This window comes from Sinocyclocheilus grahami, unplaced genomic scaffold (assembly GCF_001515645.1).
Source record: "Sinocyclocheilus grahami isolate Dianchi unplaced genomic scaffold, SAMN03320097.WGS_v1.1 scaffold1344.1, whole genome shotgun sequence".
In the NCBI taxonomy this organism is placed as follows: Eukaryota; Metazoa; Chordata; class Actinopteri; order Cypriniformes; family Cyprinidae; genus Sinocyclocheilus; species Sinocyclocheilus grahami.
In genome coordinates this window covers 204,150-228,239 of record NW_015506523.1, presented here as the reverse complement: position 1 = coordinate 228,239, position 24,090 = coordinate 204,150, and the positions used below count along the sequence as shown (strand labels likewise).

General features: G+C 35.0%; 1 protein-coding gene across 1 annotated transcript in view; it reads right to left on the bottom strand.

Annotated features, from left to right (window-relative positions):
• The window catches only part of LOC107569428 (AT-rich interactive domain-containing protein 4B-like), a gene marked incomplete at its 3' end in the record, with an annotated part of 56,863 nt that overhangs the window by 13,535 nt on the left and 19,238 nt on the right, over window positions 1–24,090 (bottom strand). Inside the window, exons 3-5 of the mRNA XM_016255528.1 lie at window positions 8,489–8,599; window positions 5,155–5,220; window positions 1,947–2,037 (exon numbers count right to left, since the gene is read on the bottom strand). Coding sequence (XP_016111014.1) covers window positions 1,947–2,037; window positions 5,155–5,220; window positions 8,489–8,599 — 268 coding nt within the window. The remainder of the gene's footprint in view (window positions 1–1,946; window positions 2,038–5,154; window positions 5,221–8,488; window positions 8,600–24,090) is intronic.

The following is a 24,090-nucleotide window of genomic DNA, read 5'->3' as shown; positions in this document are numbered from 1 at the left end:
ATTCACTCAACTCACGATTCGATTCACGATTTTGATTTCACGATTCGATTCACGATTATTATTATTTATTTATTTTTACAAATTATAAATTAAATGTGTCCTTTTATTATTGCTTGGACAAAATGCTGCACATTTCTTTGTGAAATTGAAATAATAATATACTAATATAGCACTTGCATACTACTGCTCTTTTGTTGGTTTTGATTGCTTCTATCGTCCTCATTTGTAAGTCGCTTTGGATAAAAGTGTCAGCTAAATGACAACATTTAAATATAATGTAAATGTAAATAACAAAACTACATTGAAATAAGAAAAAAGCCCCAAATCAAATAAATAACACAAATAAAATACATATCTTCATATAAACAAACTAAGGCTTTGTCTTGTGCTCTTTCCATTTAAAATGAGGCAACCACTGCATTTTAATCTTGATCCAAACAAAGATGCTGCATACATGCAACACGAGCAGTTTTTAAACTAAATTAGATTGTATAATTTCGAAATTTGAAGCAAAAACAGAATGGTTTGACTTCAGTTTTGTGAAACTATGCATAAAAGTATCTGCATGAAACAAACAGCTGACCAGCTGAACGAGACGCAGATTCACTCTCTGCCAGTAGGTGGCGCTTAAAGCGTTTCCTGGTTTCCGCTGTAAACAAAGCAGCGCTGCACATATGAACTTTAACATGCCAAAAAAATACCATCTAAACTTTTCTAAAGACAGTAACTTCGCCTCAGACATGGATTCATATAAACTCCTACCTCTAAATGAATCGCAATTTGTTTAGCATCTCAACCGATTTGAATCGTCACATTTTTTCAATCAATTTTCAACCGGCTTGCAGTTAATCGTTACATCCCTACTGATGAGTGAATATTGTCAAAAAATACCACACTAAATAGTGACTAAACACGACCCCTTTTAATACATGTTAACCAGGAGTCACTCATTTATAATCACGGCATCGTCTGATAAAATCAACATGCATCTACACTAAAGAGCGGCTATGCGGTGGACCCCTTTCAAACAGTGTCGCGGTCCGAACGTTGTTTAAGCGACATACACCGGTATTACGGTATTTTAAAAATTCATATCATAACAAAAATAAAAACCGGTATCCGGTATGAACTGGTATACAACCCAGCACTAACATAAATACATACAATTATTGTATTTGACATTTCTGTCATTTCTGAAATGATGGCTATGCCCCTGGTGTGACAAAATGTTAGCCTACATATAATACTTTTAAAGCTCTTTTTTAAAATCTTGCCTACACATAAATTTCTACATATGCATGTCATGCCATAGCATCCTTAAACTAGCGTCTAACAATAGACAAACGTGTGTTTTTCTCTCTCTTAACTATGGTTCTGTAACCATAAAGTCCACCCAAAGATCCACAGCCCTATATATTAATAATTACAATTTATTTTAATTTTATATTAATTTATTACAAATATATATTTAACACAAGTACATACTGTTTTTATATAATCGTAATTATAAAAAAAATTCGTTTGACAGTTAACTAAAAAAAAATTATGTAACGTATAATATATAAATATTTGTTATATAAATATAATAGTATATATATATATATGTGTGTGTGTGTGTGTGTGTGTGTGTGATCGTAATTATAAAAAAAATTTGTTTGACAGTTAACTAAAAAAAAATTATGTAACGTATAATATATAAATATTTGTTATATAAATATAATAGTATATATATATATGTGTGTGTGTGTGTGTGTGTGTTTGTTGAAAATTCCCCAGCATCTCAGATTGACTGTGTCGCTGTCGCATATGATGCTATAAACTAAAGCAAACCATAAATCAAGGATGGAAGTGGCATTTTGATCTGTCTCAGATACATAATCAATTGTCTGAAGAGATGTGCAGTGCTGAATTACAGTCTAGGATGAGATGAGATGAGACGGACTTACCGACGGTGTACAAACTAGCGTCAGTGAGTTTGTTGATGGTGGCCTCCTGATAGATCCCATCTTGGTTCCTGGCTTCGACCACAGCACCCACCTAAAACACAGACACAGCTCTCATATTTACAGGGTTGCAGTGTGTTGCAGTGCTCCTGACCAGCTGGGACTGGATTACAAGCAGACTGGATTTATGTCTTTTCCCCATAATCCCTGCCATTACTCATGGAGGAACACCAGTGAGCGATTCTCATGAGCTTTACATTCATGGTAAAGTGAGGGTATCAGATGTTTCTAAATGATTAACACATTCATATAAAGACGAGAACCTGTCCAGGTCACACGTCACCAAATATCAAAATAAATAAATTAAAATGCATGAAGTAAGCTTATTTTAGCACTATTAAGATTTTTTTGTAACATTTTCTTGACAATTTATCTGATTAATATGCAAAAAAAAAAATATATATATATATATATATATATTGCACAAAGAAAGCAATCTTATTTTAGCACCATTAAAAATGTTGCCACATTTTCATGACAATAAATCTGATCATTATTATTACTGCAATGCAAAATGAATGAATAAGTAAAATATTATATACATTTCTATTGTATTTACATAACTGCTATATTGCCTTTAAATAAAATTTAAATAAATTCCAATTATTTACATTAAATCATTTTATTTAAAAAAATATTTAATACAATAAAAATACAGCACTGATTTATTATAAAACACTTGTTTTATAATTAGATTATTAATCTAATTAAAACACTATTAATAATAATCAAAAAAGAATTACCAAAGATAATTACAATGCAAAAATAAAATAAAATAAAATAAATATATACATATGTACATACATAAACATCCTAATTTGATCTTATCCTGATCTTTTCTTTATGCAAAATATAATTTCTTCCTTTTGATTCTGGGAGAAATGTGGACATGTTATGTTAAGATTCAGCCTTGACATATATTAACATATTAGCATAGTTTTACCAGTTTGCCAAAAAAAAATTTGGCATTTGATTTATTGCTTGTGTGCTCCAAGCGTAGCGAACCTGACATGTGACTAACCAATAAATAACTAGTTCTGTGCATTAGTCTAGTCTGAATCAGCCTCGTCCTCTCCAGACTTCTGCTTGTAAAGACACTCATGAGCATATCTGATATTTATTCTCTCTGAAACGAGTTACAAGTGCTCAAAGCAAACAGTTCTGCCAGACATCAGTGAGATGTTTTCTGATGAGCTGGTGGCAGGAGAACAATTACTGTCATATTCATAATCACAGCTACAGAAGCAGCGGCTGCTTTGCCAGGAGATGTTCAAACAAATGACTGAGCTAAAAAATAACAAATAAAAAACAAACAACATCAATATGAAACAGAGGATTCTCCGGATGACTGGCATCAGCGGCACCATCAAACGTCAACTCCAGAGTTTTCAATCAGTGTCATTGTGTTGCGTTTCTGAAGCTCGACGGATGTGATCACTGTCTGCTTTCATTGTATGCAAAAAGCAGCGAGATTCTTTAACCCTACGGTATCATATTTGATATGCAAGGCCTCCAAATGATAAACTTTGCTGTTAAACCTGTCGCACACAATCATGCCTTCTGTCGTCTGATTGATAGTTTAGAGTAAAATAATGTCCAGCTTCAGCTCGAGCTTCACGTGTCTTTCTGCTGTCAAATCTTCACTGATTTTTATCAAGTAAATGTAAGAATAACTGTAGTAATATTTCCAGATGAACACTTACTGGACTGAAGCAGCTTCACTTTACTTGATGATCCATGAATTATTTTAGAAAAATCAGCGTGTCTCAAATCTGATCATCAGCATCTTGAGGAGCAGGATCTCTCAATCATCATTGCATTGCATTATATGTTTGGATCATTTAAATCCAAGACATATTATTAGACTGATATTTAGATCATTTTATGTCAGTATCTGCTGTCTACTGTTAGAAAGATCTCATTGATTTACATTACAAGCTATCAGAATTTTTATTATATAAATATCAGCATCTGCAGAAAATGTTTGAGTCTCTGAGCTGTTTTTTCCTCCATATTCTCACTGTATCATACTATATGAGCCATAAAAGCCTGATGGATCAAATATGATAGTCAACAAAAAATACATATGCAAACCTTCCATAAAAAAATTTTTTTTTTAAATAAAATAAAAAAATAAACATTTTTTCAATAAATAGGTTTTTATAAGACTATTATTTCATATGTCAGGTTGAACAGTGTTAAAATATTTAATTTATTCCACATTCAATGGAGGAAAGAAAGTCAAAAAGGTTTAGGACAACATGAAGGCGAGTAATTATGATCACATTTAAATACGTTCTAAATGAATGTGAATTTGTTGCGTAAAGCAGGACTTTCACTTCCAACATGGACAAATTCTCGTCACGTCTCAACTAGTTAAAAGGAATAGTCCACCCAAAAATGAAGAATCCGAGATGCAGATGAGTTTGTCTCTTCATCAGATTTGGAGAAATGTAGCATTGCATCAGTGTCTCAGCAATAGATGCTCTGCAGTGAATGGGTGCCGTCAGAATGAGAGTCCAAACAGCTGATAAAAACATCACAATAATCCACAGCACTCCAGTCCATCAGTTAACATCGGGAGAAGACAAAAGCTGAAACAAATACAGCATTAAGAACTCAATTTCTCAATTTTGAACTCCAATATCAGTCCATAATCCATAACGCTTCCTCCAGTGAAAAAGTCCATCTCCTGTTGTCTCTCACATCAAAATCCAGTCACATATTTGTTCAGAGCTTTTTAAACGGTGCTTGATCTGTGCAGATTTCTCTCCTGATTCACACCAGACCACTTTTTCACTGGAGGAAGCATTATTATGGATTATGGACTCATATTTTAGTTAAAAACGTCTTAATGCTGGATTTCAGCTTTTGTCTTCTCCAGATGTTAACTGATGGACTGGAGTGCTGTGGATTACTTGTGGATTATTTTGCTCTCATTCTGACGGCACCCATTCACTGCAGATGCTTCATTGCTGAGCAAGTGATGCAATGCTACATTTCTCCAAATCTGATGAACAAACAAACTCATCTGCATCTCGGATGGTCTGAGGGTGAGCAAATTTTCAGCAAATTCTACTATTCCTTTAAGAAGCAGTGTTTATAAACCATATAACTGTGATCAAATATTAGGAAGCAGATTGGCTCTTACCTTCAGCAATCCTCTGATGTGTTCATCGTGCACCACCGCAGTGGACGAGCTGGGTTTGAAGGTGACCTGGAAAGAGCCACACACATTCAGTGAGGATAGTAAACACAGAAGGGCTTTCCTAAAGGCCAAGATGCATCGATCGCTCATATCAGGCAGCTCATATCCCCACCAGAGAGAGCCGAACGTGTGCTATCAAACCTAACGCAGTGAAGACACACTGTGTCACTGAATCACTGCGCGCCACAGAACAGAAGATAACTACACAGAAAGTGGGGCGGACAAAACATGCTGTGCAAGAGGATGGGATAAAAATGGAGGAACAAATTGTACTTTTTGCATTATGTTAATTTTTACTGCGAATAATGCGCTGTCACTTTAATTCAGTGCGTGCAGCACAGCAGAAATAGACTCCGTGCGGAAACGATCGCAGCATGACTGCAGCAGACGCACCGCAATCGCGTGCAGTGTGAACGCTCTGATCCGTTAACATGGGCGCGGAAAAAATACGCACCACAGAAGGAGTGTGTGAACCTGGCGTTACGTTTGTATGCCCGCCCGGTCTGTTCTGTTCTCGTGCTCCATTTAAGCGCACTGCATTCTGATCGGATAGCATACTGCGGGAGGTCGGGGGCGCGGAAAATCGTGCTATAAAGCGATTTAGAAATCCCGCTAGCTCGAATCGCGATTTTATGACGATTTCGATTAATCGCACAGCCCTATTTGTGAATAAACATACATAATGCATTCGCTAGCAACGCCAAGGTTCGATTCCCAGGAAATGCATGAACTGAAAAGTGCATAACCCAAATGTAACGTAAGTCACTTTGATTAAAACAAATGTAATAGAAATGTACAAATGTATTAAAATGCATAAATGTAAAACTTTATAGTTAAAGTAATCAAATTGTGCCAATGTACGCAAGTAGAATATATTTTTCTAAATTCACTATTCACCATTCACATAAAATGTCCAGTATTGTTCTGAGATAATCCCATAAAAAGAAATATTAACAAAATTTAAATACATTGATATAATATACATAAATGTACTAATAATATGAGAAAGTCCATAGTCCATTAACTCTGTGAAGTCCATTATTTCTCACACTGTTTTATAGCCACACATGCCTTTCTCCAGCTCAGCAGAGATAATAAGTCTCACACTTCAGCATCTCACGGCAGTCGCGTCTGATGAAGCTCTGATCGCTCCACAGCAGGTCACACGCGGCCAACACTGATGAAAAAACCTCCAATTACAGTCACTGTCTGGAGGAGTCCGCACAGAGAAAACCAGCCAACTTTAACTTCAAACATCACCAGATTAAAAGACTAAATAACTGATGTGATGTTAGTGGAGCCAAAACAACGCGTCTTTATTTGTGAAGTAAATAAACACACACACACACACATTTATTTATTTATGTTTGAATAAAACATTTTTTTAAAGTTAATTACAGAAGTTATCGTTTTTATTTACTGGCAAGTTAAGCAAAGGATCATTCAACTTATCAGAAAATTGAAAAATCTAAATTAATTGTCTAATTATTGAGGAAATTATATATTATTATTTATATAAAATTTCTATTAAATTATTATATAGTATTATTTAACTAAAATTAAGAAACACTATGTATATGTATGTAGATAGACAGATATGTATACACACACAATTTATTATCCCTATTTTTTTTAACCATCCATCCATCCATCCATCTATCTATCTATCCATCTATCCATCCATCTATCCATCTATCTCATGACCAATGCGGACACTGATTATTTTAAACACTGCAGATTAGTTCAAATGTCTGCTACCCGATATGTTCATCTGATTTCAGATTTTATTTCTGCTTTTTGACAGTGATAAACTTAATCCTTAGACTACATCAACTTTAGCATAATACGCATTATGAATTTTTTTTTAAATATGTAAATAAAAATAATAATACAATATTAAATCTACATATAAAATAAAATATAACGAAAATAATGCAATGAAATAGTAATAAAACATTTTTAATTAAAATTAAATACTAATAAAAAAATTAAAACCTTAAGGTCAGACAGCTAAATAACATTATCTTGATGAGATATTTATATCAATAGAATCTGTAAAACATCACATTTCCATCACGTTTTGCATTTGGCAGGCACTTCTATCTAAAACTATTTGCATATAAATCAAGGTATATATTTAATCAATTTGTGCATTTCCTGGGAATCAAAATAACCCATGACCTTGATGTTGCTAGTGTTCTACTCTTTTGAGCTACAGAAACACAGAAAACCAAATATTGAAGTCTGAAAGACATAAAAACACATGCACTTGATCAATGAATAAGACTGTAGGAACATAATACAAAAACATGATGAGCTCCAATGCTCTGCTCTTATTTAAAGAGTGAATGTGCCGTCTAAAGACTACTCTTTGACTAATGCATGAACACAGCTTCAGAGAGAGAGAGAGAGAGAGAGAGAGAGAGAGAGAGAGAGAGAGAGAGATGTTAGTAAAGCCACATCTCAAGCATAGACTTGTGTTGAAAAAGCTGATTTCCTTAAAAACATCAAATGCAATGGCGTCATCAGTAGTACAACGGCAGGAATATGATTACAACCTTGAACAAGGTCTCTGGTTTGCGTGCAGGCCGCTAATCACATTTCAGGACTATGAGAGAGGAATTATAAAATATCAGAGAGCCATCAGGAGAAAAACATGAGACAGACTGACTAGAACAGACAGAGAGGACGCTTGAGAGGAAAATATTTCATTGGGAATGAGGGCGACTCCTCGGAAGAGACAGCAATGAAAACACATTCATTACAGGACTCCATTTGCTCTCCAACTTCAAACATTTCAACATTGATAATCGTCAGAAATGTTTGTTATGCAGTAAATCAGAATATTATACTGATTTCTGAAGATCATGTGACACTGAAGACTGGAGTAATGATGCTGAAAATCCAGCTTTGATCACAGGAATAAATTATATTATCACATAGAAAACAACGGTTTTAAAATGTAATAATATTTCAAATTTTTACTGTATTTTTGAGCAAATAAATGCAGCCTTGGTGAGCAGAAAAGACATATATACATATTTAGAAACATCAGACTGACATTATTTACTTTCAGAAGTAGAGATGAACAATACATCAACAAACAAACAAAATAAAGACCTCTCTTTTAATTTTTATTTCCCATATTCATTTTTTGACACCTCAAACGTGCATAAAAGTCTTCTCTAATCACTGACCATCCATACATTCAAAACATGTCTTTAAATGTCTTCAAATGATCCCAAACAGCAGAAATAACGTCCCGTTTGTGACTCACCTTTGCTTTGACGAGTCTCTTGGCGGTCTTGATCTTGGCCTCACAGAACGCCCCTCTGTATTTGGCACTCACGTCAGTGCCAACGGTCAGGTAAGGGGGCTCCTCCAGTGTCTGAGCAACGACAAACACAGAACAGATGCATGAATTTCACTGTCGATTAATGATAATGTGGCATAAGTGAGGAAAAAGCTATGTCCATTTGTTTAAAGCACGGAAAGCCTGAGAAATGCTGAGAAATGAGTGTTCGCGATGCTAAAAAGCACAGTTAAATCACCCTCGTCCCGAGAGAAAAAACGCTGCACGACTCACTTTACATAATACAACAACGTGTGCTGAAAACCGAACATTATGTACGCATACCGCTGTAAACCTCTTTAACATTGAAATGCTTCAAGGAAATAAAACGATTACAACAAGTAACGTGAGACAGGTAAGAAAAATGAAGCCATATGCAAGTACTGAGGGTGTAATGATGTAGCAACTTCAGAATATGGAATATGGAAACTGTTTGACATTAAAATGCATCACGAGGCATCTGATTACAGTTATGGAAAGAACTTGACGAAAGAACAAAATAATTCTGAAGAAAACAAGGAAGGTGTTTGCCACAATATGAATTTTAATACAGCAGCAATAAGCGATTATCCTACTAAACACTCCTTTAATTGTTCCATTAAAACAATGGCATGAAAAAATAAATGAAAATAGCAAGCAACTGAATAAACATAAACGAGAAGTTAAAACTAAACTGCGCCCCTAGTGGCTTGGGCCCTAATAAAGAAACAAATTACAAGCAATAAAACAAACATAAACAGCTAATTAAAGCAAATTAGCTGTTTTTCAAGTATCTAACTATCAATTCAGATATTCCAGTGAACATTCACAAAATAAAACACAAAGTGATGTAATATAAAACACATTTTTGCATTATATTGAAATGTATGAAATTGGTGAATAAGTGTTATTTTAGTATCACTGAGAGAGTATTATAGTTTTTATTAATAGTTTTATTAATCAGTTTGTATTTTCATTTTTGTTTAGTTAAAGTCTTAGTAATTTTTTGTGTGTTTTTGTGATTTTAAATAGTTTTAGTTTTTTATTATATGTCCAAATATTTTTTTTTCAGTTTTTTAATAAATCAAGTTAAACAAGAAATGTCTCCTTGGCAATTAGCTGGGGGAAAAAATACACATTTTTATTTCAGTTAATGTTTTTTTTTTTTAGTTATGAAAAAAAAGAAATTTACAAGCATAGATAAAATAAACAGTAGTATTCAGATACATAAATGTAATAATTAAGTGTAAAATAACACTGCATAGTGTATGAATTAAATTTTGATTAATCGTCGTTTTGTTGTTTTGTTAACATTAGTGACATATTCAGCAGCACGTATTTATAGGCTGCTGTCTCTTTAAATCCGACTGCACGGATCCAGTATAATGATACACATCCGACTGCGTTTACGAGAATGATCGTTGAGACGGGTACTATTGACATAATTCTGTGTGTATGTGTTCTGTTCAAACATAAGGAGGAGATGCGAAAGACGGTCTGAAACGAGTCTCTCTCACGTGTTCAAAAATAAGGAGGAGATGCGAAAGACGGTCTGAAACGAGTCTCTCTCACGTGTGCGGCAGAACTGAAGAGAAGCTGTGCGAGATGCGGCTTGTGCGCGCGCTTCAGGTGTGAGTCAGACCGTAAGACGAGACGGCAACTTATTGCACTTAACCCTTTTTAACGTCAAGCAATTCTCTGCTGTATGCGTCGAACAGAATCTTTGACCTTTTGCAACGTTTTGATTTAAGTAGCCTATTATTAAAATTATAATGATATCGCACGCCGTTGCGATATGCATATTGCGATATTTACATTTGCGATATTTCGATAATTTCGATATATCGTGCAGCCCTATTAGAAACTAAGTCTCAGATCTTAAATTCCATTTTATTACAATATTCAAACAAATACCATTTTGGCGCTGTTTTAACTTACGTTTCCAACTTACTGAAATCCGTATCCTGTCTCAGGTAATCGCTCAATCAGTGTTTCAACCACCGAAAGACGTCAATATAACAGCTTGTAAACAAAACGTCACGTAACATCATGTTTACCTCAGAAAAAAAAATTCGGTGACAATGAACTTGTTAGTTAGCTAGAAAAATGAACTCTAGAGAGGAGCATTCATATGTCGATTACATTGTTCGTACAATCATTCATTAAAGAAATGTTAATCAAAGAACAAAAGACAAAGAAAACCACTTTCTGCTCTCGACTGAATACGTTTTATAACTTTAATGGTAAGCATTAATCTGCATTTAATTTTTACAATGAAGACTACAGAAATTAAAGTAATCAAATGTAAAATAACACTGGATGTATTTCTTAACTGAATAAAAACTTACTTAACCTGAAAAACTTAGTTTCATAGCTCTCTTTATTCTATTGCATTTATTTGTGCTGTTGCTTGCTAATTTTTTTTATTTGTTCTTATTTTATTACTGACTTTTTACTTGTGTTTCTTTTATGAAAATAAAACTTTGCATTGAAGAAAAGTCGATTTTTGTTTGTATATGCTGTCAATTATAGTTCTTAAAAAGAAAATCGGTATCGGCAGATCACACTAACAAAAAATCGGAAATCGGAATCGGCCAAGAAAATTGCAATCGGTGCATCTCTAGTTTAATCTATCTAATATTGTGTTGATCATACTACACAGTGATTAATAGCTTGTCTTTGTTGAATAATACAGAACATAAACAGCTTTAAAAAATAATTGCATATTAAATCGCAATCGCAATATTGGTAAAAACAAAAAACAAACAAAATCGCAATTAGATTCTTTTTTTAAATTGTTCAGCCCTACCCTATGCCATTGCTGAAAAACTGGTATGCATGGAGAATTGCTTTGCAATCGTGAGGTGCTTCGACGTGTTACTAACTGTGAACAAATACTCAGTCTTTTCATGCATTAATGCAATACAACGGTTGCACTAACCTTCAGCAGAGAACGTGAAGAGTGAGAACAGAAATCCCATCATACTAGCTCTAAAGCGTCAGTACATTCAAGCCAGCTGCTCCATTTAAATTCCTAGCTTAAACAAACCCATGACAAACCACTGACTGCCAGATGACAAGAGTCTTAAACCACAGAAGAGCTGATGATCGCATGACGAACACCATGATAACATGTGCTTTCTGCTGTTTAACCGCCATCAGTAAAACACGCAGTCAAGCGCACCTGCACTAAATGCTCTGGAATGACCGCAGAAGAAAAGACAGGAAAACCAAAATTGACATCAAGCGTTTCTACTAACGCCAGTCGTTACATCACGTCAACAAAAAGGTTTCTTTAACATAAAATTTGCCAAATAAACACATAATGGACAGGTCTGATTCACACAGTCATCTAAAACAAGAGAAACTTCATTGAATGCGGATTACAACTGATAACAGAGCTGTGATTTAGTAATCGTTAGCACTACAATGAACTTAATACACAAATGAATACAGTCATTTGTGTACAGTACTGCTGTATAATTTCTGCAAAATTCAGTGCAAAACCATTTAAACACACAGAAATTCCATTGCCTTTCAATTAAATAAATATACTTGAATATAAATAAAAAAAATAATTTGACTTTAATTTAATTATTCATAAAAATTGAATAATATAAAGTAGTAGCAATAAGACAGACAGACAGACAGACAGATAGACAGATAGTACATTGGCATTTGAACAACCAGTCAGTGAAGACACTGATGCGCAGATCAATAAGTGAGTCAGATTAATTCAATAACTGTTCTGATTAGGGATGCTCCAATCAGGATTTTTGCAGCCGATACTGAGTACCGATTTCTTGTCATGGTGATCGGCCGATACTGAAGCCTATTCTGATGCTTCAAGCTTTATATAACTTCCGGTCTGTGTTTGTTTATCAGTCTGGCTATGGCGCCGGCTGCAAACACAGTTAAAGTTAAGGTGATGAGTAGACTGAAGTTGGGCTCAGGTGGTTGTGCTGTGGGATGTGTTTCCCATACATTTGTTTATTTGTGGCGCTTGCCACAATATCAAAACTGACCGATTTTCCAAAAGGCTTCGTTGAATAAACATGAGCACGTACTGCATGTTTAAAAATCAAACGGACGTTTTGCTGAACGTTCTAGTCGGCGGAGCTACTTAAGCACTAGATTTAACAACTTTCAGACCCCTTTAGTGGCTTTTTTCCATAGAATATTCATACTAACAAACCTAGCAACTTTTTTGGATAAACCTTAGCTATGGTTAGCTATGGTTCAGTTGGAAGATTTCGCCAGTGCTGTCGCGCGAGCACGAGGTCTGACTTTCCCGGAGAAGTGTCGCCTCTCTCGCCGTCTGTTGTGTGCAGTGAGCGGCAGAGAAGCACCGCAGCCGACTCCTCAATAAATGAGTACAAAACAGCGTTTCCTAGCACCTGTCGCTTACTGATGACAATATTCACTCATCATGACAGTAAAATAGGGCATTCTAAGTCAATATACTGCAGTATTTCCTCTCTCAATCAGTAGAAAATATGCTTAACACTCGGTCATGCATGAAAAAAATAAATACCGTCATGTACCGTGAAACCGGTATAATTTTGAAAAATACCGTGATATACATTTTTGGTCATACCGCCCAGCACTAGTCGTGGGTGGATAAAATAAATTATAAATGATACAAATACTAACAAAAAAAATTTTCATGAGGCAGACGATTTTGCACACACTTATGTGTGTTCGTTCGCCTGATCGGGAAGTGGCAGTGACAGAAACGGTGACATTCCAGATAAAGTTTGAAAGGAGTAAAGCCTGTGTTAATGCTATTGAGTAGGCTAATATGGCCAAAGAAGATATTTTGTTTTATAAATAAACGTTCATTTAAAAGCAACCCATGATCAGTGATACGGCTCAGACAAGGTTTTGTTCCGTCCTCCATGCTGTGCCAACTCACTAAAGAGAGAAACATGCCGCAGCTGCAGTATAAACACAAGCACTGACTAGAGCGGCCGCAATCAGCTCCGGTTCCCGTGGAGACGTAATGCGCCGCAGACATGTGCAGTGAGGCGCAGATCAGCTCTAACGACAAATAGCTAATTTTTCATTGTTTCTCGAAACGTCATAGCATTTCCACACTGGCGATGACATGACTGTGGCTTAAAATCATTTATATCCCAAGCATCATGTACGTGGTCAGGAGTTGACGTCATCAAATTGCGATCGGTTCGTGAGATCGACCAAATAGTGAGTACCGATCGAGTCATGAAATGTGATTATCGGGCAATACCGATCTCTGGCCGATCAATCCGAGCATCCCTAGTTCAGAATCAGAAAGAGCTTTATTGCCAAGTATGTTTGCACATACAAGGATTTTGTTATAGTGTCACAAGCTTCCATTACACGGAGACAACAACAACACACAGATAATAAAAATGAGATGTGAATAAAATACACATGCATAAATATAAACCACAAAAAAGAATAAATTGTATGTACAGGTGTGGTATAGATGGAATAGGAATAGAATAAATTAAAATAAGTTGTAGGGATGTACTAGGGTTTAGGGTGATAAATAAGTATAAGGTTATTGCACATACTGTACTTTAATTGCACAATGCGAGAACATTAACTGTACATGAGGTAGATTGCCTGGGGAAAGAAACTGTTCTTGTGCCTGGCTGTCCTGGTATTCGGTGCTCTGCGCGAGATATTAAATTGAAGATTAAATTGCGCGAGAAGTGAATTTATATTTAGGGATGCACCGAATGTTCGGCAACCGCAGTGTGGAAGCATTTAAACTGTTGGAGAAAGATGCAAAAATCATTACAAGCACCGACAGTGAGAGACTGTTTAGGACTGCATACAACAGCTCTGTTTTAATACATTTATTATAACATTCACACATAGTGTTCAAATTTGGATCTGTAATATTTTCTAATGTTTTAAGAAGTCTCTTCTCAGCTAGGCTGCTTTTAATTGTACAGTAAAAAAAAAATAAAAAATACATGCCTGATTCAAGAAGGGGGTCTGATGGACAAAAATTATTATTTTACTAACTTATTAATTTTAAGTTAAATTGTGCTTTGTTGGTATAGAGTCTGCTAGAATGTTACAAATGTTCAGTGTTAAATATTTTTAAATTGATTGTTTTGTAATTGATTTTTTTTTTTGAAAAGCAAGACAAAACAGTAAAAAGCACATTTTGGCTTTTTAATTTATGAAATGGGGAAAAAAAAAAAAAAAAAAGGCGAAATAGGCCTACATGGGGGAAAGAAATGTGAAAAACCATGTTGGTATTCGGCCCAGTGTTTCATTTTGTTTGGCTTCGGTCAAGCCATTGAATGGAATTGAATTAAAGTTGAATAAATGTCAACTTTACTGTTCAGTGTACTGATGTCAGACTCATTTTGGATAATAAAGTTTATTGTTAAATTGTTAAATGCCCTGCCTCCATCATTACATATCTTTGTCACATCATTATAAGTGTTTGATCACCACATTTGAGTAAACAGCACATCTTCTTTAATGCTGTAACATCTGTACACCACCTTTCGTTGATGTAAAAACATGTCCCGTCGCCGCGTGATTTCTCCGTTGATTCTGCGTCGCGGTCCGCTCTGAACAGCTGAAAACCTGGCAGACTCAACGCACTGTCCGGAATGGCGTCATTCAGCCAGGTTTTCGTGAAACACAGAGCAGCAGAGTGTGAAAAATCCTTATTTGTCCGGGAGAGCAGAAGAAGTTCGTCCATTTTGTTGGGTAGAGAGCGGAGATTCACCAGATGGATGCTCGGCAACGGCGTTCTGAATCCGCGCTTCCTGAGCTTCACGAGCACGCCGGCTCTCTTCCCCCGTCTGCGTGTCCTGAAGCGCTTGATCAGCGCAGCAGCTCCGCCGACTACAACGTTCAGCACAATGTCCGAATAAGCTAAATCCGGTAGAAGATCATGTGGTGTGTTCTGCCGAATGTTCAGCAGCTCATCCCTGGTAAAACTGATCGTGTTTGAGAAACAAAAAACAGGAAAAACTAACAAAAACAGTACAAACACTGGAGAGCCAAACACTGAGGCTGCCGTCTGCGGCGCCATCGCATGACTGACGATTCTTGTTCTGATTGATTCAAGTGTTTTTGATTCACTAAAAAGAAATAAAAAGTGTTGGGTACTATAATTGGTGATTAAGAAGCACTGAACAGCATGAAAATCATTTAGTTCTGGTACTGTTAACAACTTTCTTCTGTAAAACTGAATATTTTATTAAGTGAATTTTCAGTAAATATGCAGCTGATATTAAGTTGTACATACAATGTCCGTCAAATGCATGACATTTCCACACTTCTCAGACGCTTTCTGTGCGAACGCTCGGTGAGCTGCAGATCGTCACAAACTCTCTCTCAGTCTCCAGAAGGAACAGCGGCGCTGCCAAAGAGTGAAGTACCCAGCCTGCTCTGCTCCGCTGGCCCATCCTGTGGCTCTCAGCCTGACGGGGCATCAGCAGACACGCCACAGATGTTCATTAACATCACACAAACGGCCCTGACAATCTGCTCTTAGACGAATGCCATCAGGCCTCACGCGCTCCAGAGAAACAGAGAAACAACGGACAGCAGCTCTACAGGCACATCACTCTCCAGAGCAGCACCAAAACAACCACAAAACACATTTAACGGGGAAGTGTGTAATTTTTATACTGGGCACAGTATGTGAGTTATGGCACAGATGCGCGGTTTCATCGACTACTTATACTGAAGCATGCGTGGCGCTCTTACTAAATGAGGACATGAACACAAAAACTTAATCTCCAGAGCTGCTCTGAGAGTCACTTTATCAGCATTTTACCTTTTCATTTGACAAAAACTACTGTCATATCATATACACACAGAAACTTAAAGGTCTTCACTGCAACCAGTCAAAATACAGGTCTGCTTTAACTTGAAATTGTGACAGAAATATTACTATTTTATAGTATGTCTTAATGTAATAATGATAATAATACAATTATTATTTTAAAGCTTTAAGGAATAATCACACAATTTTTCTTCCATGTTTGAATTTTTACAGTAAACCTCTGTTGTGCAGAACGTTGTTTGCCAAAAAATGAAAGGGTTTAATTTATTTGATTAAAAGATAAATTAAATTAATGTTTTATGCCTTTATTTGATTAGCAAAATAATTAAAATACACAACACAGAATGTCTGGGGAAATAAATTCATAGGGCCCTATTATTGTAAACAAATTAATAATTTAAATAGTTTTTTATGAATTCAATTAATTAGATATGTTTTTGATTAAAACATTAAAATGGAATCCAGAAAAATGAAAAAGAAAAACTGAGAATTTGGTAAAAAAAATTCTGAAAAAATTGAACATTTCATAGGGCCCTAAATGTGTCATTTTTGTTAAACTTTTAATAATTTGCTTTTAAATTGTATAAGCTTCACAATTTCAATTAGACTTGGTTTTTGATTGATAAACTTAAATTTAACCATTAAAATGGAGTTCAGAAAAAAAATGGCAATTTGGAAAAAATTTAAATTAAATAAGTAAATAAATAAAACAGAGTTTGGGGGAAAAAATACAACTGATTTCATATGGTCCTACAAAATGTGCGGTACACAACCAGGGAATCCCATAATGCAATGTGCTCAACATGACTTTCCATTTATAAACAACAATGAACTACTGTAATGACATTTAAATGTTTATCTCTGCATAATGCAACTACATATGCTACTACCTAAAACAGTTATAGATTTACATTTACAGATTTAGCACACTTTTATTCAAAAAGAGAAACAAAAATAACTAGATTAGGAAGCAAGACAGAAGTACTTCTACTTTTTAAAAATATTACACTAGTACTGCATTCCAAATATAGCTAGTGTATTCAGAAAGTCAGTCTACGAATGGTTTACTTATAGTGGTTTCCATAATAAACTGGCACATGATGTAATTTTAGGGCTGAACGATATGGCCAAAATTTAAATCACGATATATTTCTTAATATCGGTCGATACGATATAATTTCGATATCGATATGAACACTATTAAAAAAGCCTTATAAAAACGGCCAAGAACGGCCACAACAGTCTGTACCTACAAACTTATGAAAAATGTATTTGCCAACTCTATGAAACCTACTCCTATAAAACTATATAATATTTTAGGAAAAAAATGGTGCAAATAAATAAATGTTCACCTTTTATTGGTATTTAGCCTTCATACAAACAAGAAATGTGAAATCACTGTCAAATAAATCTCAGACTCTCCTTATTAATATTAACATGTTTTACTTCAAACTATAGGCTAACATACCAGTCAAAAGTTTTTGAACAGTAAGATTATTAATGTTTCTTAAAGAATTCTCTTCTGCTCACCAAGCCTGCATTTATTTGATCCAAAATACAGCAAAACAGTAACATTTTGAAATATTTTTACTATTTAAAATAACTGCTTTCTACTGCAAATCAGAATATTAGAATGATTTCTGAAGGATCATGTGACTGGAGTAATGATGCTAAAAATATAGCTTTGAAATCACAGGAATAAATTATATTTTCAAATAAAAAACAGTTATTTTAAATAGTAAAAATATTTCAAAATGTTACTGTTGAAAAAAATTATATCGCGATTGATATTGACATTGAATTATTGTCCAGCCCTACGTAATTTAATAATTTACAACAGGAAAAATGTCACTTTAACTATCAAATCAGGAGCGTTTGATTTAGTAAGCACTTACTAGGGCTTCATCTGTTAGTTCATTTCAGTGAATTTGGACACAGATGGAGATGTGACCAACTGGAGATGTGCGAGATCTGAAGGTCAGGAGGCCTCGAGCACACAGGCTTTACACTGGAGCTTCTGGCTTCATATGCTCAAAGCCCTTGAGGTGTTTTCAGCGCATGCATGATGAGAGCGACCCTCGACTTCAAGAAGAGTTTATTTCAGCATTTTTACTTTCAAAAATCCTTTAAATCCCCTTCAGTGAGGAGTTCATGAGCGTTACATCAGCTTTGAGTTTACAGACCATAATCACTAGCATCTCTAGACATTTCGAAATGGTAACATTAGTATAAAGGGATAATATACATATATATACTGTATATATATATATATATATATATATATATATATATATATTCACCCTGATGTCGTTTCAAACCAGTATGAGCAGGGCTGGGTAAAAAATATAGATATCTCGATATTAATCGATTCTCATTTTTATGGAACGATATCGATTCTTAAATCCCAAGAGTCGATTAGTCTAGCCTGTTTTCAGTTAATGGACGGACCGCTGAAGGGCACTTCCCATCCAATAAATCGCAATAAGCATTGTGCGTTGGTACTTTTAATATGAAACAAAGTCTCAGATTTCAAATTCTGTCCATTGTATTGCAGTATTCAAACAATAAATGCCGTATTGTCGCTGTTTAATGTGGAGTGACCGATCGCTGTAGCGCGTCGATCAACAGACGCGGCAGCACGGGGCGCACGTGAACTAGTTATCTCCTCCACATTAATACCAGTTTCAGCACAAAATAAACATGACTAAACATCTGAAGGCAAGTTAAAAGAAAGAGTACAACTTTACAATCCGTATCCTGTCTCATGTAATCGCTCAATCAGTGTTTCAGCCGCGCAAGGACATCAATATAACAGCTTGTAAACAATTGATGTAACATCACATTTACCTCAGAAAGCATATTTGGTGACCATAAACTCATTAGTCAGATAGAAATATAAACTGTAGAATGGGGCATTTTGCTAAATATATGCACCATTAAACAAACATTGAAGAACAGTAAAATTTATAATTAATATTTTATGTTTGAATAAATCCATCAAGTTTTTATGACAGCCACCATTATGTTTTTTTTTTTATCAAATTGAAGTAGAAATATTATGTAATTGTAACTATTAATTAAAAAACTTAATTAAGTGTAATTTTAACAAATCAGTCAATTTTAACCTTCAATATTATAGTAATGTAGTACCAACTGACTCTTATGTATATTTTACAGCATTAGTCGAGAAATTTTTTCCCTTGAAAATTTTGTATGTACTGTACCTGGTATATATCCAAAATAATCAATATTGAATCGAATCGCAAGCTTGTGAATGAGAATCGAATCAAATCGAATCGTGAAATTAGTGTCAAAGCCCAGCCCTAAGTATGAGTTTAATTTCTTTTAAACAAAACAAGAACAACACCATGAAAGTAGTCAATAAGACTTGCAATATTCATCTGAAGTCATGCACCAATACAATAGCTTTGCCTAAAGAATATAGTGCACAAATCAAATGCACTACTGTTTTTTTCTCCTTTTTAAAACTTTACAGATCAGACACTAGTCGAACTGTTGATGTATGGAAAACAACAGCTTGAAGAGTTTGGAAAAGAGCTGCATGATATTGGAAAACACTGATATTTAGATTTTCTGCAATATGAAAAAATACAGGAATTTTCACCAAATGACTTACTTAACCTTATTTGGAAATAATTAATCATTCTAGAGTTAGTGGGGTGATTTTTTGGGGGAGTGCATCTACATAGAAAATTACAAATACTAATAAAAAAGCTAAAAATAAAATAACTAAATGTACTTGCCCTACCAAAATTTTCAGTGGCCTTAAAAAAAAAAAAAATAATAATAATAATAATAAAAATATTTTTTAAATGAAAAACAATATAATAAAAATAAAGAAATAACTTAAATAAATACAATTTTAAAACTGAATGAGCTTCCAAAATATATGAAAATAATCATTATTATTGTTGTTTTGACCCATGTAACATACAAATGAAATTTCACAATTCTCGATTCCAATTTTGATTGCATAGCAAAAACTAAGTTCAAACATTAATGAAGGTGCAGAAATTGAATAATCAAATGTAAAATAACACTGCATACTCTTCACTGTATAAATTGCACTAAGCCAGGTCAAAATATCGATTTTATTTTGATCTATCATGCAGCTCTAGTTTGGAATTGCATGAGGGTGAGAAAGACGAGGACCATTTAAACTATTCCTACAGTCTAACTTTAAAAATCCATTCACACAGAAAGCATGTATTCACTTAAAAATGAAAGATGCTGGGCAGTGAATGGAAAAAAAACACAATTTATAGTGGTGCATTTTCTAAAAAATATATATAATTTTTTTTTTGTTGAAGTTTACTACTTTTATGCTTTGTTTTTAGAATGGCATGCACGAAAAAGATGCAATGGTCAAACACACCCATCTTGCACAAATATAGGCTATACAACTTTCATACAAAAACAATGGAAAAGAGACTAAGTCAAATGCAAAAATTCATTGTGTGTAATCCAAACTTCCAACTTTCAACCATTTATACATATTAAATGCACTTGAGCTACGAGTGATTGAAAGCATATTGCTCATTAACATAAATATATAAATCATTTTGTGTAATCCAATTGGTAGAAGCAAAAGACAGAACATCACATTCAAACCATTATGCACATTAGCTAATTTTTTCCAAAGATGACCAAAATGAACCACTTGAGTGTGTTCACGCATGAGGTCATTTCCCGCCACACCTCACTGGGCCTGGCTGTCAAACATAAACACTTCAGCGGAGGCTACTGCAAAAAGTGTCAACCAGAAGTGATTATGCTTTATGTTAGCAACACGGAGCAATTTGAGAAAACAGAGTGAACCAAGTCCCAAAAATGATGAGGAAGAACTTCAGTTAAGCAATTTGTTAGACAAACAAAAGTCTACATCATGCCGCATTAACAGAGAACTTATGCGCGCTCATGGCCATGCATTCATCAGTGATTTCGGAACTAATGTTCCAATCAGAATTTCATCAGTTTTTACAAGATCAGCTTTGCTTTCACACATGATCACTGTAGCATTGAAGAAGTGCATTCAACGAGTCACGTCTGTGAGCGTCACGGTAGGAGCTCCTTAGGTGAGATATGTGGCTTTATTCATGGCAATTAGTCAATACTGGCAGATCAAGTCAGTGGAAGAGGGAGTCGCAGGCACTTCATTCCAACATAAACACCTCATTAGTTCACAGAGCTGCCTCACCTGGGAACCAACGCGGCTGCAGAATGTTTACATGACCATCCCTTGGCAATACGAGACTGTGCTGGAATCTGTTCGGCTGCGGTTTCCTGAATCCCTCCCTTGCATTTTCACACTGTCGAACTGAGACATGAGGAAAAGTTTGGGTTTGGCAAGATCTTCCAGGCCAGAGCGGCCCGAATGAGTAATGGATCGACTGCGTTCTGCTACAAGAGCATTGGATTGGTCTGGAACAAACCGTAGGAACTCAAAAACCCTTCTTTAATAAACTCAACTTATTATTTTCCTCTCTTCCTTGATAATTTTGAGAGTGTTTTGGTAAGATATGATTGTAATTTCTCGCCTTGACCAATCAAAAAATAAACTATAACAAAGAGCTACTGACTAATTTCCTTCCATTGAATTCTGATGAAACAAATACAAAAGAAGTACTTTCAAGCGTCGTTCTGAGATGTGAAAACGCTTCTCTGGATCTTCAAATAAAATGACCTTTCAAAATGAAATTCAGATTAGGATGTTGGAAATGACAAACGGATACATCCAGCAATTCTGGTCTCTAGACATGATTTTACATTGATCCATTAAATTATTGGCTTTTTTCACCCGTTTGAGTCAGGTAATAAAATAAAAACATAATGCACTCAAAAACTGCTAGTATATTTCACAAATAATTACAAACAAATGGCAAGTAACACATTGAATTAATTGTGACATTTTGAAGTAGAAAGACTGAGACAGTATTTTCTTGTAAAACATACTCCAATAATCTGTTTTATTTTTTTTTATACTGTAGGGTTTAGCTATTGGTCAATTTAGTATAAGCGGAAAAAAAAGATAATACCTATAATAAAAATTATAAATGATCAATACTTTTGATGTATTAAAGGGACAGGACAGTTCACCCAAAAATGAAAATTCTGTCATCATTTACTCAAGTTGTCCCAAACCTGTACGTGTTTTTTCCTGATGAACACAAGATGAATGTTGAATGAAAGTTGGTGACCAAACAAAATTGACTTCAATAGTATGGATTCTTTATGGATATAATCAAGTTATGGATTTACTCAAGTTGTTCCAAACCTGTATGAGTTTCTTTCTTCTACTGAACACGAAGAAGATATTTTGAAGAAAACTGCTGACGGAAGCCATGGACTTCCATAGTATGGAAAAAAATACTATGACAGTCAATGCAGGGCTCCAGACTGCGATCAAATGGTCGCATTTACCACCATTTGCTCTGCCGGTGTGACTCATTTTTGTGAGCGGTCGCACTGGTGCGACCACCACGTTGTCCAACTCATAAGTGCTGCCATTTCTGTTAACTAAACCGCGCTACGTTTCAGCTCGTATCAGACGCAAACAAATTTGTCCGAGCTCAGAACAGCTTTACTCAGGAGCCAAAGTTGATTTCGCTACACTGTTACTGCACAGATGCAACAGTGCTCCGAGATCTAGTGAGAATCATTCAAATTCTGCACAGAATTCTCTGTTATAAACAGCACTGACAACGCTAACTATAACCATGGTGTTGTGGTACAAATAGTCGAATGCATTACATCATTCACTTCAGGGTTTGTACAACCTTTTGAGAGAGAAATTCAAGCACTTTTCAATGGCTTTCAAGCATTTCACACAACTATTTCCAGCACTTTATAGCTCTAAAATGATCCCGTTTGAATTTTATGGGATGACTAAAATCAACTTTGTGGTAAACAAACACTTATGTAAACATTTTTTAAAAATCAAATGATCAAGAAATCTGATTTTGTCATAATTTTACACTTTTTAAGAAAAGTCACAAAGTGCCTTGAAAAGCAAACTTTTCTTCAACTTGCTACTAAATCACACATAATCACTGAAGTTGGTCCGTTCCATATACTAGAAGAATAATGGTACATTTAATTATACGAATATATACATTTTCTATATAAAAATTAGTTTTTGCACCCGTTACTGTTGATAATAAAAGTACATTTTGTATGCATCTTAACTCAAGCTTAGTGCTTTACTGTCAAATCTGTATAAACAATAAACAAAAGAAAAACAAGAAATGAACATGAACTATTACTAGTAACTGCACTTGCAAAACAATAGTAATTTTATGATTCAATTATCTATATTTTAATACTCCCGCACACCACCCCCAGCGCTACCAAATCTATTCCTGGCGCCACCATCTGCAGAACTTCGTGGCACTGGCGCCACTGCTCTCAAATGTTAGTCTGGAGCCCTGCAATGGCTACCATTACAAGTAACGTGAGTTATGTAATCAGATTACTTTTTTCAAGTAACTAGTGAAGTAATAAGGGGTGGGAGAAAAAAATCGATCCATCGATGCATTGCGATTCTCTCTCCAACAACTCAGAATCAATTCTGAGCTTAGTTTTTAACCAGATGCGTGATGATGCTGAGTTTGCTTTAGAAACACCCGTATTCTGCTGGCTTCCAATTCCTCATACACATACACCACTCGAACCTTCCATAAAATAATTTTTCATAAAGTTCGGAAAGGTTAAAGCTAATTAC